Source organism: Dendronephthya gigantea, unplaced genomic scaffold (genome assembly GCF_004324835.1).
Source record: "Dendronephthya gigantea isolate DGI-Jeju-01 unplaced genomic scaffold, DenGig_1.0 000262F, whole genome shotgun sequence".
Classification (NCBI taxonomy): Eukaryota; Metazoa; Cnidaria; class Anthozoa; order Malacalcyonacea; family Nephtheidae; genus Dendronephthya; species Dendronephthya gigantea.
The window spans coordinates 35,001-52,886 of record NW_021163272.1 but is presented as its reverse complement, the minus strand read 5'-3'; the positions used below and the strand labels follow the sequence as shown (position 1 = coordinate 52,886).

The window sequence follows — 17,886 nt, the reverse complement described above, 5'->3', positions numbered from 1 at the left end:
GTTTTTAGGGTCTCCAGCATGGCATTAGATCTTCTTAATAATCTCAACATATACAGGCGTTTACTTGCCTTCTTTATAATTTTGTCAATGTGGATGTTCCATTTCATATTACTTTGAAGTGTCACGCCCAAAACTGTTGCTGAATCTACACGGTCAATTGGTATATCATTTACTTTTAAGGGTGGAAAAAGCCTTTTCTCAATACCAAAATCAATTATGAGCTCTTTACATTTCGAAATGTTAAGTTTCATACTGTTTTTTATGGTCCAGGTAGAAATATCATTGACAATTTCTTGCAGGTTAGATATACCATTAGGTTCAATGCATTCGCTGGCACTTGTGTCATCGACGTATTTCCATCGATCTTTCCAGTCCTCAAGTAGGTCATTTATCATTACCAAAAAGAGAATTGGCCCCAATACTGTCCCTTGTGGTATACCTCCATTAACCTTTTGCGATTCGGATACATAGGGGCTTATTCTTACGCGTTGTTCCCGATTGGTGAGAAAATTACGAATCCAATTTATAACTTGTGGGACTTCCAATGACATGAGTTTGCTTAAAAGAAGAGCATGGTCGATATGATCAAACGCCTTCGCAAAACAAGTAGGAAGAGCCTTATTACGTTCCCAGAACTATCCGTTTTACTTAGAATATAATGAATCAAACTCAGCAGAGCATGAGTTGTTGATGTCCCTTTTAGCAAACCGAATTGTCTTTTATCTATCTTATCCCAGATCGAATTGATTAACCAGTCGGCGATAAATTGTTCGCAAATTTTTACCATGGACGCCGTAAGGGAAATTGGACGTAGGTCAGTTTGGACGTCTTTTAGATGTTTCACTTTTTGAATAGGGATAACGTCTGCTCTTTTCCATATGGCTGGGACCGATGATTGTCGAATTGAGGCATTTAGAATAGAAGCCACTGGCAAAGCCAGCACCATTGCATTTGACTTAAACACCCAATTAGGAATATCATCCGGCCCTGGTGACTTTGACATGGAAACAGAGGACAGTTTATGATATACATCAATTTCATTTATCATAAATTTGGAGGAAATTTCATCTTGGTTTTCAGCTTGAATGTAAACTGGAGTACAAGTTAAAGGAACAAAATGCTGAGTAACTGAGACAAATACATTATTTATTTTTTCAGTAAGTTCTTTTCTGTTAATGATTTGGTCATTGACTACCATCGTTGAAGGGGATTTCTTTTTAGGATAATAAGCAGCTAGTTATTTTACAGTGTCCCACCATTTTTGTATCTGCGAACGCAGATATATTGCTATCGTGCGCGTACCGTACCGTGTGTTAGCACATAGCCATTCAGCGATGCGCTTATATAATTAGCCAATCAGCGATTAGTTTATTACGCGCTCACACCATAACCTAAAGCATGCAGAAAATATAAACATATACTCGTGACTCGCTATTGCAATTTTGGCTTCAAGAAATCTTTCTCTGTGTTTTTTTATCCAAGTTTTTCTGAACATGGAAACTTATCCGCATGAGGTAAATAGTCAATCTCTTCGGAGATCAAAACAATCTCTTCTGAGACGATTAACGAAACCTAAAGAAATTCACCAGTGAACCATTATACAATATACATTTGTATTGTATAGATAGCAGCTGTGTTAGGTGTATAAATTCAGATCACTATACGCGTAGCTGCTGTTGTCGCCACCGACCGACTGTACGGAAATTGACAAAGCAGACAAATACCAAGCGATCTAGAGACCTTGCACCTTTCAGGTTGCCTTTAAAGAGAATTATATTGGCTATGAGGAAGAGAAAAAGTAGATCCACCACTTTAAAGCATTATTTTGTAAGAAATGCCCCTAGGTCATCCATTTTAAATAAGATAGCTAGTAATTTCAACCAATGTTGTTTTCAATTTGTGCCAATGCGACATATTTTTATCAATTCATTCGGATATTTAAAGTCTTTTGTCAACTTAGTAGAAAAAAACATTTATATAGTAAAAAAATCATTTTGTAATGTTTTATACAGTCACAAGATAGCAGGCAATATTGCTAGTAAACAATATCACATATCTCAAAGGAAACTAATGTTTTCAGATATTGAAAGAAATCCTGGTCCTGTTCAAAATAACAGTCCCACTAGACTGTCATCAAATGTAGTATTAGAGCAAAGGCTGCAACGCTTTCATTATATTTAAGACCATTTGACGTTGGTGGTGATGGCGACTGCCTTTTTCGAGCTGGGTCTCATCAGTTGTATGGTGACCCTGATCACCATCTACAAGTTCGAGCATTTGGCATTGCTTATATGAGGGCTAATCCTGAGAGATTCATTGAAAGTAACACTGAAAACTCATGGTTAGAATACCTCAATATTATGTCCATGCAAGGGTCATGGGGTGATGCTATGATTATACAAGCTGTGGCTGATCAGCTGAAGTTAAAGCTAAAGTCATTAGTGAGACACATAAACAATTTTCTGAATCCATTATAGTACTGGGATATTCACCAACAGATCAACTTAGAGATATTTATTTAGGTCATATAGATGAGTATCATTATGTATCAACTTTGCCATCAGGTACTTCTTAAACCTGAAGACCTGAACAGTCAAATAGGAGCTCTCAGCCTAAGCAAAGAAGAACAGAATATATGAAAAAATACATGAAGGAAAAACGAGCTAATGAAATGCAGAGCCCTGATGCTAAGCAAAAGCGAAGAGCATATGCAAGGGGATATAGGAAACGCAAACAAGCCAGTGAGACCTCCCAAAACAGAGCACGTCTATATTACTGTCATGACTGACATTACTACATTATTACTAAGCATATTTCCTATTGCTTGAACAGCGGTAAAAATAGTGTAGGTAATCATCAAGCCCCATTCACCAGAAGACGGGAAATTAAAAAACATGGTCAAATCCATATGGTCCATTTGCTGTCCAAACTAGATTGTTGTGAGCAGATACACGTACGCTTAGCGTACCTATTTTTTACTATTTTTTCCAGATTTTAAGTCTTCGAGTTTCGATTTAAGGAAAGTAGCTTTTAATTTATCTCTAATCTATCTTTATTACTTGGCGATTTTAACTTCCCAAATATTGATTGGTTAGCTCCATCGCCTTCGACCTTATGCAACGACGGCATTTCTGCTTATTTTTGCGATATTGTTGATGATAACTTTTTACATCAAATGGTGAATATACCTACTCGATATGGTAACATTTTAGATCTTGTTCTAGTAAATAAACCAGAATTGATGCTCTACCTAAAAGTTGCTGAGGGCTTGGCTAGCTCAGATCATGACTCTGTCGATTTTGCACTGAAAGTTAAGATTGCTCATCAAAAATGTAGTCCCAGGCTAGTTTATGATTATAAAAATGCTGACTGGGAAGGCTTGAAGGAGGATTTTAGAAACATTCCATGGAATTGTATTGAATTGGTATCGGACATTGAGGTTGCTTGGAGTTCATGGAAGAGCTTGTTTTTCAAATCGGTTGAGCGCAATATCCCTATTAAATTTTTGTCGCCTAAGCGCAATGTTCCTTGGTTTAATGCGGACCTTAAGAAATTAATTCACAAGAAACAAAGGCTATGGAAAACAGCTAAGTCCTCAGGTGACCCTGATAAGTGGCTTATTTATAAAAAACTGAATAATTAAGTTAAAGACAGACTAAGGAAAGCTTATTATAATTATGTTAATAAGCTTACAAACTCTATGGGGGAGAATCCAAAGAAGTTCTGGTCTTTTGTTAAGTCCCGCACAGGAATATCAAGCGCCCTGAAAACAATAGAATTTAATGGCCTTATAGGGTATAGTCCTACGTCAATTGCCCACCTTTTTAACACATTTTTTCATTCTGTATTCAATAAACGTTGTGATGAATCGTCGGCTCCGCTCTACCCATTGTATATGAATCATGTTATTAAAAACTTGGTATGTTCGGTAATTGAAGTTGCTAGACTATTGTCCGAGCTGGATGTTACTAAATCTTCAGGTCCAGATAGTATTTCACCAAGAATTTTAAAAGAATGTTTTAAAGAGCTTGCTCCATCCCTGACTGCTTTATTTAATTTGTCATTGAGTACTGGGCAGTTACCTAATGACTGGAAGATGGCAAATGTAGTGCCAATTTATAAAACAGGTGATCGTGGTATGGTCGCCAACTATCGTCCTGTTTCCCTTACGAGTATTGTAGTCAAAATTTTAGAACGAACGATTCACAAACATATTATGAATTTTTTCTCAGAGCTGCATCTACTGAGTGAAAATCAACACGGTTTTAGAGAGTGTCGGTCTTGCCTTACACAACTATTACAACTAGTGCACAATTGGTTCTCTGTGTTGGATAAACAAGGCGCAATTGATGTTGCATTTCTGGATTTTGCAAAAGCGTTTGATAGAGTGTCTCACCCACATCTTATTAGCAAACTTAAATCTTATGGAATAAATGGGCAACTACTAGAGTGGATAAATAATTTCCTATCCAACAGAAAACAAAGGGTGGTGATTAACGGTCATGAATCGGATTGGGTTGAGGTTACCTCAGGTGTTCCCCAAGGTAGTATCCTGGGGTCTTTAATGTTTCTTGTTTATATCAACGATCTGCCATCAAGCGTGACAAGTAATGTTGATCTCTTTGCTGACGACAGCGTTATTCATCGTCAAATATCTGCAAGTAACGATTGTGTCCTTTTCCAAGAAAATTTGAATCAAGTGGAGGATTGGTGTGAGGCATCGTTAGTCGAATTGAAGAGTGAAAAATGTCGAATTGTTCATGTCACGAGGCAAAAAAATCCGCTTAATTACAAGTATAATCTTTATGGGATCCCTTTATCAAGTGTTGCTCAACATAAGCATCTCGGGGTTTGGTTACAATCTTCATTATCCTGGCAATATCATGTTAGTTATGTTTGTGGAAAAGCCAATCGGATCTTAGGCCTAATACGCAGATCATTCGGTTATAAAAATTGAAAAGGCATCGAGGTCGCCTTTAAATCATTAGTAAGACCAGTTTTGGAATATTGTTGCCAAGTGTGGAATCCATATTTGATAAAGCATGTGAACGCAGTGGAAAAGATTCAGCGTTGGGCAACTAGATTAATTTGCGGTCCTGATCAGCCCTATGTAGAAAGACTTAAGGAACTCAAGTGGCCGACTCTTGAATTGCGAAGAAAATACCTTTGTCTCGTTCAGCTCTATAAGATCATGTTTGGGCTTTGTGACATTGACAAATTAAAATATCTGGATATTGTGGGTGAATCTCGTACTAGATCTAACCATAACTTTAAGTTAAGACCTAAACATGCACGTACTAATTACTTTAAGTTCTCGTTTTTTAACCGCTATATCTTGGACTGGAACTCTTTACCAGCGGAAGTTGTGGAAGCTACTTCATTATCTAGTTTTAAGCAAAAACTAATGTTGTTTCTTCTTCAAAATCAGTATTAAGTTAACTTTATTATTTTTCTTACTCATATTAGTTTAGTTTCCAGGAGAGCAGTTTATGAATAGGAATTTAGTTTCCTACTGCTATCCCCCCTATTGCTGTTTCTTTGTAATAGTTATTGGGAAAGATCTAACCATAACTTTAAGTTAAGACCTAAACATGCACGTACTAATTACTTTAAGTTCTCGTTTTTTAACCGCTATATCTTGGACTGGAACTCTTTACCAGCGGAAGTTGTGGAAGCTACTTCATTATCTAGTTTTAAGCAAAAACTAATGTTGTTTCTTCTTCAAAATCAGTATTAAGTTAACTTTATTATTTTTCTTACTCATATTAGTTTAGTTTCCAGGAGAGCAGTTTATGAATAGGAATTTAGTTTCCTACTGCTATCCCCCCTATTGCTGTTTCTTTGTAATAGTTATTGGGAAAGATCTAACCATAACTTTAAGTTAAGACCTAAACATGCACGTACTAATTACTTTAAGTTCTCGTTTTTTAACCGCTATATCTTGGACTGGAACTCTTTACCAGCGGAAGTTGTGGAAGCTACTTCATTATCTAGTTTTAAGCAAAAACTAATGTTGTTTCTTTTTCAAAATCAGTATTAAGTTAACTTTATTATTTTTCTTACTCACATTAGTTTAGTTTCCAGGAGAGCAGTTTATGAATAGGAATTTAGTTTCCTACTGCTATCCCCCCTATTGCTGTTTCTTTGTAATAGTTATTGGGAAAGATTTATTAAATCATTAAATCATTAACTCATCAACTAAAATCGGTGGAAGTAGATACAGGGTAAAGTTCAATTGCATGGAAAAAGATCACAATGTGAAAGAGATCTCTTTCAATTTGTAGTCGCCGCTATATGAACATTTATGTGCACACAAGTGCCTATAAACAGATAAATTATGTGTTACTAAGATAGTTGACATGGATTGACAAATTGCTGTCAAATGGGGACCGGCTGGTGACTATATATTATAACTGCGCATTTTGTTGCCAAATGTGGTTAACTTTTAACAAAATTATGGTGTTAATTAATTAATTTTACCATGTGGTCAAGTCGGTTAAATGAATTGTACGCAGTTTTTGCAATAAATGCTTGGATGGTTTGTTAGGAATTTTAATTAATATTCTTGCAATATATCACAGAATATACCTACTAATTTGTACAATTTTTTTAGACATCAACATCCCAAAAATAATCCATGGATGAAAATAATGTGAAATGTAAATAAGTAAAACCGATTAATGTTACATGTAAAATGGATATAAATATATCAATTGTAAATGGATGTCTTATTAATTTGTTCCTTTAAGTGAAATGAGAAATAATCTAACACCACATTGTTTTTGTTGCTATTTTCAAGACATTTCACGTATTTTTGAACGTTGTCTAGGCTGCCTAAACAGTGCTATATACCGTCACGTCGGCAATAACGTTGTGACAACCTTTTCTGGAGTCCACAAATTTCCGTTTTGGCAACGTTGTGGGACAACGTTTTCACATCGTAAGTCAGAAGTTCTTTCAATGTTGTCTTAGCGTTGTACACAGGTCTACCACATGTCGCGTTCCACCGCGATATATCTCAATCAGCTTTCACAAACAGACTCAAAAAATCACAGTTTATTTACAAAACACAGCCTTATATACATTAACGCCCACACTATACTATAATACAATACATTTACAAACACAATACAAAACTGGGGTATAATCAGGCAATCATGCGTTCATGTTCACAACATCGCCCCCACCCAAACCATCAAATTGTCCCAATGATGGTGTCTCTCTAACTGTCCGTTTCCAAATTCCAAAGTTCTGACTGATCACCACGATAGGCCCATAGACGATTCCGATGAACCACTTTAAGTTTTCCCTTCGGGTTTCGTTGAATTCGATAAACAAGATCATTCAACCGTGTGATAACAACATATGGTCCCTCCCAAGACCGCATTAATTTGACACTTCTTCCTCTCTTCTTGCGAGGATTGTACAACCAAACTTGATCACCCTCGTTAAATACATTTGTCGAACTGTCCACATCGTAACGTTTTCTCATCGACTCAAAGCTTTGTTCAAGATACTTTCTCGCGAACTCCTGTGTCACTTGCAAGTTTTCTTGTAGTTCTTGAACGTAGGCAGAATAACTTTCAACAGTTTCCGGATCGGGTCGCCCACAAACTAAATCGACTGGAGTTCTAATTTCTCGTCCCATCATTAATTGTGCGGGGGTAAAATGGGTAGAAGCATGAGTTACTGTTCGATACGCCATGAGCAGTAAGGAAACATACTTTTCCCAGTCTTTTTGGTGTTCAGCAACAAACAAGGAAAGTTGAGTTTTCAATGTTCTATTGTAACGTTAAACCATTCCATCGGACTCTGGGTGCAGAGGCGTAGTCCGAGTTTTTTTTATGTTGAGTAAGGAACACATTTCTTGAAACACGGTTGATTCGAAGTTTGTTCCCTGATCCGAGTGCAGTTCGAGCAGGACTCCAAATCGGCATACAAATTCATTTACTATTACTGTGGCAACTGTTTTTGCTTCTTGATTTGGCAAAGGATATGCTTCCAGCCATTTCGAAAAACCAGTAAGTAGCGATTGTCCTTTGTGATCGAACCAGCGGACCCATTACATCGATGGCAACCCTCTCCAATGGCGCGCCAACAACATATTTTCCGAGACGAGCTTTCTTTCGTGTCACTGGGCCCTTATGTGAAAAACATTCCGAACAAGTAGAGCACCACAGTGTCACATCTTCACGACAACGAGGCCAGTAGAATTTCTCCTTTACCTTTTCCAGCGTTTTTTTTACTCCAAAATGCCCTCCGGTTGCGTGGTTGTGAAGATGAGTTAAAACTGCCCCTCGTAAAGCTTTCGGCAACACCAGCTGGAGTCGTGTGGTAGTTCCGTCCGATGACTCCCACTTTCGACTTAAATATTATTACGCAAACACAAACTGTCCCATTGTGCCCAGTAATCTTCGTCGCTTCGCTAAGAGCTGAAACGGCGGACCACGGTGGTCTTCCATTACCATCTTTTATCCATTTAATTACATGCCCAATGTCTGAATCCATTTCCTGAGCCTTCATTATGTCTTGCGGGCCCACATTTTCAACAAAATTCTCACCTGCCAAATATTCACAATCTGCATCCTCAGCTGGTAACTGTCCCCTGATTCGGTTGGCCACCAACGTCGACCTGTGTTTCTCATTTTCACGGTAAACCTCATGTGTTGCTCGCTCTTTTGACTCAGCTCTATCACAACTTTTGCAATGTTCTTTGAAACATGGTCGTCGCGACAATGCATCGGCGTTGAGATGATACTTTCCAGGTCGATGTTCAACCTGTAGATAATATTGTTGAATCTTTTGTAACCAGCGTGCGAGCTGACCTTCGGCGTTAGCGAAGCAAGGAATGATCTGTCCGGACAATAAATTTTTCTTCCATAAAGGTAGGAATGGAAATAAGCTAACGATTTTACCACAGCTAGTAACTCTCGTCTTGTTGTACAGTACTGACGTTGTATACGATCAAGCGACCGACTAAAATACGCAATGACTCGCTCTTCATTTTTCTGTTTTTGTGTTAAAACAGCTCCAATTGCGACGCCACTTGCATCCGTGTCCAATATCAATGTTCCTTCGTCACTCAAAAAGGATAAGACCGGGGTACTTATCAACAAACATTTCAACCGTTGGAACGTCTTCTCCGTATCAGTGTCCCATACAAAGGGTACATCCTTTTGTGTTAGACGAATGAGTGGATTTGCAATCTCACCAAAGTTCTGTATAAACTTTCGGTAGTAGGAACATAATCCCAAGAAACTTCTCATTTCAGCCAGGCAAGTTGGACGGGGCCAGTTCTTGACACTCTCCGTTTTCATGGGATCTGTTGCCACACCATTACAACTGATGATATGCCACAAGTATCTAACTTCACGACGAAACAGATTGCATTTTTCTGGAGAAAGTTTCAGATTAGCTTTCCTCAAACATGTAAACACTTTCTGTAAATTTTCTAACTGCTCAGGAAATGTTTTGCCATGAACAATTATGTCATCAAGGTATACTAGACAAACGTTCCAAGTTAACCCGGCAAGTACATGATCCTTTAAGCGCTCGAATGTGGCGGGAGCGTTGCACGACCCAAAAGGCATTACCCAAAAATGCCATAAGCCCTCACCAATACTAAATGCCGTCTTCTCTTTGTCTGCAGGATCCATAGCCACTTGCCAATAACTGGACTTTAAGTCCAGTGTGGAGAACCATTTCAAGCCACCTAATGCATCGAGGGTGTCATCTATCCTGGGCAAAGGATACGAATCTTTGATTGTCACATCGTTCAATTTCCGACAGTCTACACAGAATCAAAGACTACCATTCTTCTTTGCGACCAATACTACGGGTGAGGACCACGGGCTCGTTGATGGTTCAATCACACCGTGCTTTAGCATATCACAACGCGACAATAACGTTGTGTCCTGTGACCTATCCTTGAGTCCACAATTTTACGTTGTCCCAACCTTTTGTGAAAATGTTTTCACAATGAAAATCAGACGTTCTTACAACGTTGCCTCAGCATTGTACGCAGGCCTACCACAACGCGACAATAACGTTGTGACGACCTTTCCTTGAGTCCACAAATTTTCGTTGTCCTAACATTGAGAACATTTTCACGTGAGAACGTTTTCACAAGGTAAATCAGACGTCTTTCCAACGTTGCCTCAACATTGATGTGCTGGCTGGGAAGCTTGAGTTCTATTTAGCAATGATCGACGACTTCCATTTAGCAATTATCGAATCTCCAAAACCAGGTTTTGTAGAGGTTGAGCACCAGTAGAGATAAGATTTAATAGCCTTAGTCCAGTTTTTTAAAATTTTGCACGCATTGTTTTTACTAGCTTCCAGAACCTTTTTGACTATAGATTTTGCAATATGCCAAAATGTCATAAAGTGCATTGTTCCTTTTTTTTGTGTGAAACCATTTACCAATACCTCCATTTCGATCAGAAATAAAAGTTTATCTCCAAACCAGATGTTTTCAAGTGCGAGAAACATCTTTTTGCACCGGCCAACTCCATGGCAATGCTGCTGCCTGTCTCGTTAAACTAAAAATGCAAATTAGTCTCTTATACTCCAAAAGACTGTGTTTTAGCTAGATATAGCATAAAATTGTTTAAAATACCTGCAATAACTCAAAATGAACAATCTTTTGAAGTTTGCAGCAAAACATGCTGTACACACCATATTTAGCACTGTGTCCCATAGAATCAAATCTTCCATCACCACACCATGAAACATCTTGTAAACCTTTCACTCTGCCAACCAAGGCAGCTCTATACGTTTTCCAGTGTTTCAGTATGACTGGGTACAAGAATTTTGCTTGATGTTGATAGAAGGCTCTTGCTTGTCATTTTTGCACATTTTGCATGAAACTGGAACTGCACTTTTATTTTCTCGGATATCTGGCAGATTGTCACCAATGCTGGCAAAGGAACTATCTAATACATCTGACATAATCACGGAATCATCTAGGCTAGGTATCAAGTTGATCTGCTTGTTCTGTAATTATCTGCTCTTAAGTCTCTGCATCTTCCATCAGCTGTTTAGAAGATGAACAGGAACCTTCATTTTCTGTGATTTTGCAGATTACCTAAAAAACAATTAATACCAATAATATAATTTTATCTGTTACACAGCTTCGTCATTTAATTGAAAAGTGCAATATTAGATTTGACCCACAATTTATATTTGTTTGGCTTGAGTGTGGCAGGAATGTGTGTAGAGTTTATACAGCTAATACCACCTGGGCCCCCACAAGCGCAGTATAAACCCCCTCTTTTTGTCGTTTGCTGCCATGCCATGTGCCGACTAAAAGCAACGTTCCTTCTGGTGTATGTAGTTTACACTACAAAAGCTACAAAATTTTCTGGTGAACAAACCTAAGATTTCCATATTTATAAAAAAATCTTCCAGGATTTCAGTAAGTCAATGTGCGTAAATTTGCCTCAACATTATCAGGGTTGGGGCTCTAGACACTTCATTTGAAATAAATGTGGAGATTAGGATTTGCGCCACATGTATGGTGGCCCATCATTATCATTCCCATTTTTGGGTTTGATTGTTTATCCATTATGATTTTAATGAGAATATAAAAAAAGTTTAGATATTATTTCATAAATAAATTTTGTTTATATTGAAAGCGTATTTCGACTTAATATCGCAAAAATTATTTTATTTCAACTGTGTTTTTAGTTCAAAAGTTAAAAAAAAAAAAAGATGTTGTTGCTCAGCTAAACTGTCCAAATAAATGCGAATAATTTTTTTTTTACCTCTGAACGGCCCAACGTTATCATTGTATAAGTCCAGTTTATATACTTAGTCCAGTGGCTGTACATTTCCATTTCCTGCGAATGCTGTCGTGACGGCCATTGTAAACGTCGCGGAAGAAAACTTCACCATTCTATATTGTGCATATTATATCATGATGAAACGAAGAAAAGTAAAGGAGACCTGGGAAGACTTTGAAAAACGAGTCAGATTAAAACGAAGCGGGCAAGATCGAGAATTGTCATCTAAGAAGAGGGATCTTGGCAAGGTTCCGAATGATATTTTGGTTCAGAGGATGTCAACTAATCCTAGTGGAAGATTGTTTGAACCATTAGATACGAGAGATTTTGTACCATTCGGAGAAGAATACGACGAATTGTCCGTTGAGAATATCAAAGAAGCATGTGAACAGTTTTATAACGCGCCATCAGGATCATGTGATATTCTAGCCTTGGACAGGGGGCCTTCATGTACTAAAATGGAGCAGATAAAGGGGAAAAAAGTATATTTTATCCGATTTCTTCCACCCAGCGAGTGCAAATCGACCAAGAAAAAACCTGAAGTCAGCCGAGCAGGTTTAACGTCATCAGTCCCTATTTCGCCTTCAAAGATTGAAAAAGTCGATAGTACCAATACTGCAGCCCCTAAAACTAAGTATCCTAAGTCAGTGTCAATCGGCGATCTCCTTCGTGCTGGTAAGCTTGTTCGACCACCACAAATGACATCCCTGGATTTAGAGATGTTTGATGTAGAAAACTGCAAATGGGTTAAATTTTCAGTTTTGTCGGTTGAAATAGAAAAAACCAAGTTTGATAGTGGCGCCTTCAGAGATGCATTTCGAGCCAAGTGTGCTGACAAATCATCTAGCCTTTCAGGAGAGTGGGTGATAAAGAAGTATAGGAATGAAGCTATCAATACCATACAACAACAGCTTCAAATTACAGTAGAAGACCATACAAGAAAGCAGGTACAAATGCATGCTGTTGCTCGCAATTTGACTGCTCGCTTTGCAGCTAAAGTGCCTGTAGAATTTGGGGAGATTTTCACCTATGGCAAAGTATTTTACTCTGAATGGGATAAATGCCTTGTCACCGTAGAAGAATATGTACCAGGTGGCTTCACTAAGTATATCAATAATGATGGGGACATCATTGAAGCATATGATGAAGATTCCATTGAGATTGGGCAGAAAGCAGAGTGCCTAGTTCATTTTACCTATAGTTTTTCAGAGAAGAAACTTATGATTCTTGACATTCAAGGTTCGGGGCTGAAGCTATATGACCCAGAAATTGTCACTACAGATTTAATGGGGGAAGGTGAAGTATACTTTTGTGCAGGGAACCTTTCAACTATAAGTATTACAAACTTTGCTGAGAACCATAAGTGTAACAAGTTTTGCAAGATGATGGCACTTAAAGAGCTTGCATGATTTGAAACATTCTAAATGTTCAATATGCAAATTTAGCAAATCCTGTATATTGATAATTGATAACTTTATTGCTATTAACTTTTGTTATAGTTTGTTTTATTGATTATAACAATTACTGTTTAACTTAAGATAACTTTTGTAACATTTGTAACAACATATTTGTTTAAAATGGATATGAAGTTCAAACCATTCTAAACATTTAACATGTTCTGCTTTAGAAATCTGTATGCCTCAATTGCATTTTTTGCTTCAATCTTTTCAGGATTAGGTATCAATTCTGCACATTGTTGCCTGGCATGCTCTTCAATGCATGTGTAAGAGCATTGAGCATTCATCACTCCTGAAACCTCAGCTACTTCACGAATGTCCTCTTCGGACAAATGAATCCCTTCATTTGTAGCTCCATAATTCTCAGGAAAAGAAAACATGTGGTTAGGGATACCAGTAGGAATTTCCAGTTTTTCTTGGGCACGTATTCGATGAGAGTTCCAGTAATTAATGAACGTATTACACTCCCTTTGAACTATGGGTACATAAACATATGCAATCAATTGTCGATCATGATTAAAGTTTGGATCATACTCGTGTTTCTGTAACAACTCCCTTAATTGTGCTTTAAAGTACCTTTCGAGACGTTCATGCAAATCACGCCACCACCGCTCTATTTTATTACTAGTTGAAGGGCCATAAATAATTGAGTCAGTCGCATCATCCATAATTTCAAATTTGTTTACCAGGTATGCGTGAATGGTGGCCATTTTTCCAGTTTCTGTTCCACGATCAATTCTTAGATACCTTGATAGAAGCTTAGTTTGAAGAAGATGCTCAATATGCATTTTTCCCACAATAAAAGGGTTGGAGTTAGAGACACAAACAAATAGGAATAAAATCTTTCGAGAAAACGTGTCAATGCAGCCATAGATACCAAGAGGAAATGTCCAGTTCTGGTAGCCACAAAGTTTATCATGACCATCTAGTGAGACTACCCATAAGGGCCCTTCAGAAGTAAAATGTCCCTTTGTTTTCTTCCTCTTTTTTTGAAGATTCCTAGCTTCAAGGCCATCTGGATCCAAATCCGCCATAACATTGTAAGTCTAGGAACCTTCACATCATGTTCTGTCCTTAACTTCTGATTCATGGCCCTATAGCCCAAAAGTCTACCTGGCCCATCCAACTCTTTATGCACCGCATTTTTCACAACCTCGATAGGAGTCTCGTAATTAATATATCGAATATTAAAATGACGTAGACGTCGATCTAGAGTGGGAAGGCTCCAAGCATATTGTGGATAATCACGTCGCATGAAATCCAGTACTTCACACCTGCGTAAATTTTGAGCAACATAATTGCTTATATCACGTTCGAGGTCGGCGTTGTCTTCCCAGTTATCTGCCATAGAATGATTGAACACTTTTTTCGTTGATTCGCGGGAAATAGAAATGTACAGCCACTGGACTAAGTATATAAACTGGACTTATACAATGATAACGTTGGGCCGTTCAGAGGTAAAAAAAAAAATTATTCGCATTTATTTGGACAGTTTAGCTGAGCAACAACATCATTTTATTTATTTTTTTAACTTTTGAACTAAAAACACAATTGAAATAAAATAATTTTTGCGATATTAAGTCGAAATACGCTTTCAATATAAACAAAATTTATTTTTGAAATAATATCTAAACTTTTTTTATATTCTCATTAAAATCATAATGGATAAACAATCAAATAAACCCAAAAATGGGAATGATAACGATGGGCCACCATACACATGTATAAGACTTCGTAATATTTACATCATTGCATATAAATGCAAATGTACCCGATTATTCATCTTTTGGCTATTTTATTTTTAAAACTGCAAAGAACGAGCCCCATAAATGCGTAGTCATACAGACTTCTTCATCTAATGTTTTATTTGCGTCGGTCTACAAGACCGCAGAGTTTGGTCGAGCATACAGATTTATTATTATTTAAACGCATAATTACCAGTAAAATTTATATCGCTTTTGTGCTTTACACTATTAAATATGAGATGGACGTAGAAAAGGAAAATTTATCCTTAAAGTGAGCGCTTGTGTTTGATATAAGTAATATGTTGTATATTCTAGCTTAGTAAATTAAATCTACGATGTTCTGTGTGTCCATTAGCATGTGTTGTCCATGATCTTTGGTCACCTTTAAGCTGTGCAAAATATTGTCACCAAAAATTAAGGGCTTGTAACTTGGAAAGTATTGTATGGAGGATTAAGATCAGATTTTGCACAGTGCATTTTCATAAGTAAGTGTCTTATTTAGGACAAAAAAATGGGTAGTAAATTTTCACTTCATAGACACTTTAACAATTGTTTTTTTTATGAATGCGTAGCAGGAGATAAACATGTATGGCATAGATATCGATGGACCAACACCAGATCCAGAAGAAAACAGTGTTGGGTACCTCCAACAGCAAATCCGTTGAGTGGTGATAGTTTTGCCATCCTGCAAACACAAATTAACCTTCTGCGAGAAAGTAGTTCATTTGGTATCGACATTTATTTGGCAGTAAAAGAATTTATTGAACACAACATATAAAGCATATTAGTCTGAAAGGCCCTCAGATCAACAAGAATGTTTTTGAAGTGTTTGTGAACAATGTGAAAAAATGTTTAAGTACATTGTAAAAAATAATAATTGAAGACTACGAGTTTTATTGTACTGACTTTAGTTATATGCCAGTCCAGCAACATACAGTATGCCATCAACAAAAAGCACAACCATGAAAACAATATAGCTTAATATACTGTATATGCAAAAAATGTAAGCTTTGTTCATTACTTCATGCTCTTTATGTGAAAACGAATCCCCTGGATCCGTACATAAACGCTTTGTCCATGTCATTCCTAAAGTGTTGACATTCCTTGTGAATATATTGTCTGTAAGGTAATTACCAGGACATTGTATAAAGTCTCTGTGCTTTTCAGATTGCCAGCCTGATTTTTTATTATATGGTAAGTTGGGTCTGTTGGGCAGAACTGAATATGTGAATATTCACCCCTCCTTAATTATCGTTTTAGTTACGTCCCTGATTTTCAGATGCTTTCAAATCAGCTCAATTTTGAATTCATACAATACCTTTAATCAGATCATTTAGTTCAAGCACCCTTTTGTCAATGACAAAGAACATCAAAATCCCTTGAAATAGTAACTCCCTGTTATTATCACTGAGAAGAAGGGTTTATGCCAGACTCCAAAAGATAAGGCAACATTTTGTTGTGCAACTCCTCTGGTATTTCTCAATCTGTGTTAGCTAGCTAAAAAGAAAGAACAGATGAAAATCATCTAAATCATTGTGTTCCCTGTTTAATTAGTCCTCAACCCTTATTTGTTAATTTGAAAACTTACCTCGTCAATGCACTTTCGCAAATTGTTGTATGGCAAGGTCCTTTACTTGGTGGGAATAGAGCAAGATCTTTAGTGGAAAGATAATTCTCAACAGCTGGGGATAAACCATACAAGCCTGGACCTCCATGAAGTATGGAATGTCCAATAATCTTTCCAACAGCTTTGTATGTACTGGTTTGTCTTAACATTAATACCTCCTTCTTCAACAACTTACAAACTCTCTGACTGGGCCAACACCAACCCCATATATTACAACTTTACTGCATATTAAATGAAGATAAAATTAAATGAGCATTAAATGTGGTATAACAACTGCCTAAAATCTGAGGGCCTTCGTCAGGAGAGTTAACGGATTGTTTGCATAATAATAGCCCAACTTTTGATGACCAACTCTTGACTGTGCTCTTCAATCTTCGATTTCTTTCGGAAGCTCCAGTTAGGCTATTCGTCCTCGGGTCATCTAAAAAATGCAGGTCCATTCCACCACAGGGAATTGGAAACTATCTCGTCGACTTGTATACCTCGCGATGGTATATCACCTGGATTCATTGCTCCCGGACAATGATTCCATGACTCCTTATCCGTCAATTTTCTAATTTCATTTACATGTTGATTGACGTATTGCTTCCAGCTCTTCTCGTTACGAATCCAACATAGAACGGTTGTGGAATCTGTCCAATGAAATCTACGCAGTTCTCTGATCTTAATTACTAGCGGGTTATTTACTGAACTTGACAATCGAGCGAAAAGATTGGCCCCAAGTAACTCCAAGCGAGGAATTGTTTGTTGCTTCATTGGACAAACGTTGGACTTAGCTGCGACTAAACACACAACGATTACTCCACTTTCATAAACTGTTCGTAACCCCTGCAAACGCATGCTAGCGTTCACTAGCATATGAAAACCCTTGTAACTGAACTTGTACTATCTTTATCTTCGGAACAAAGTAGCATTGTGGTACTGTTATCCCGCCTAATTTCTCCATCTCCAAAAGGAGGTCCTTGTAAAGCTTGAGCATGTCAACTGACAGTTCGTCATCCCACTTCATTTTCTCTTTGCACAGTGTTTGGAACAACATTTTAAATCTCACTGTGAAGGGACTAAGAAAACCAATAGGGTTGAAAATTTGTGCTGCCGTTTTTAATACTGATCGTTTAGTTTGCGGAAGTTGCTTCGCACAACTTGTCACCTTGAAAAACTTGAAAAAAAATTCATCTTCTTTCGTGTCCCAGCTCAACCCTAATATCTTTGTCTTGCTCTCGTCTACAGCTTGCGGTCCCACAAAAGTTTCAATGTAAGTACGATCATCTTCA

General features: G+C 37.5%; 1 protein-coding gene across 1 annotated transcript; it reads right to left on the bottom strand.

The window, feature by feature from the left end:
* Positions 1 to 13,383: 13,383 nt before the first annotated feature.
* Positions 13,384 to 14,028, bottom strand: LOC114541037. The gene has a single exon (XM_028561028.1). It carries the CDS (start codon positions 14,026 to 14,028, stop codon positions 13,384 to 13,386), a length of 645 nt encoding a protein of 214 aa, XP_028416829.1.
* Positions 14,029 to 17,886: the final 3,858 nt, after the last annotated feature.

What these genes read in the sequence shown, in the direction of transcription:
- LOC114541037 (XM_028561028.1), bottom strand. Translation starts at nt 14,028, where the DNA reads ATGCATATTGAGCATCTTCTTCAAACTAAGCTTCTATCAAGGTATCTA.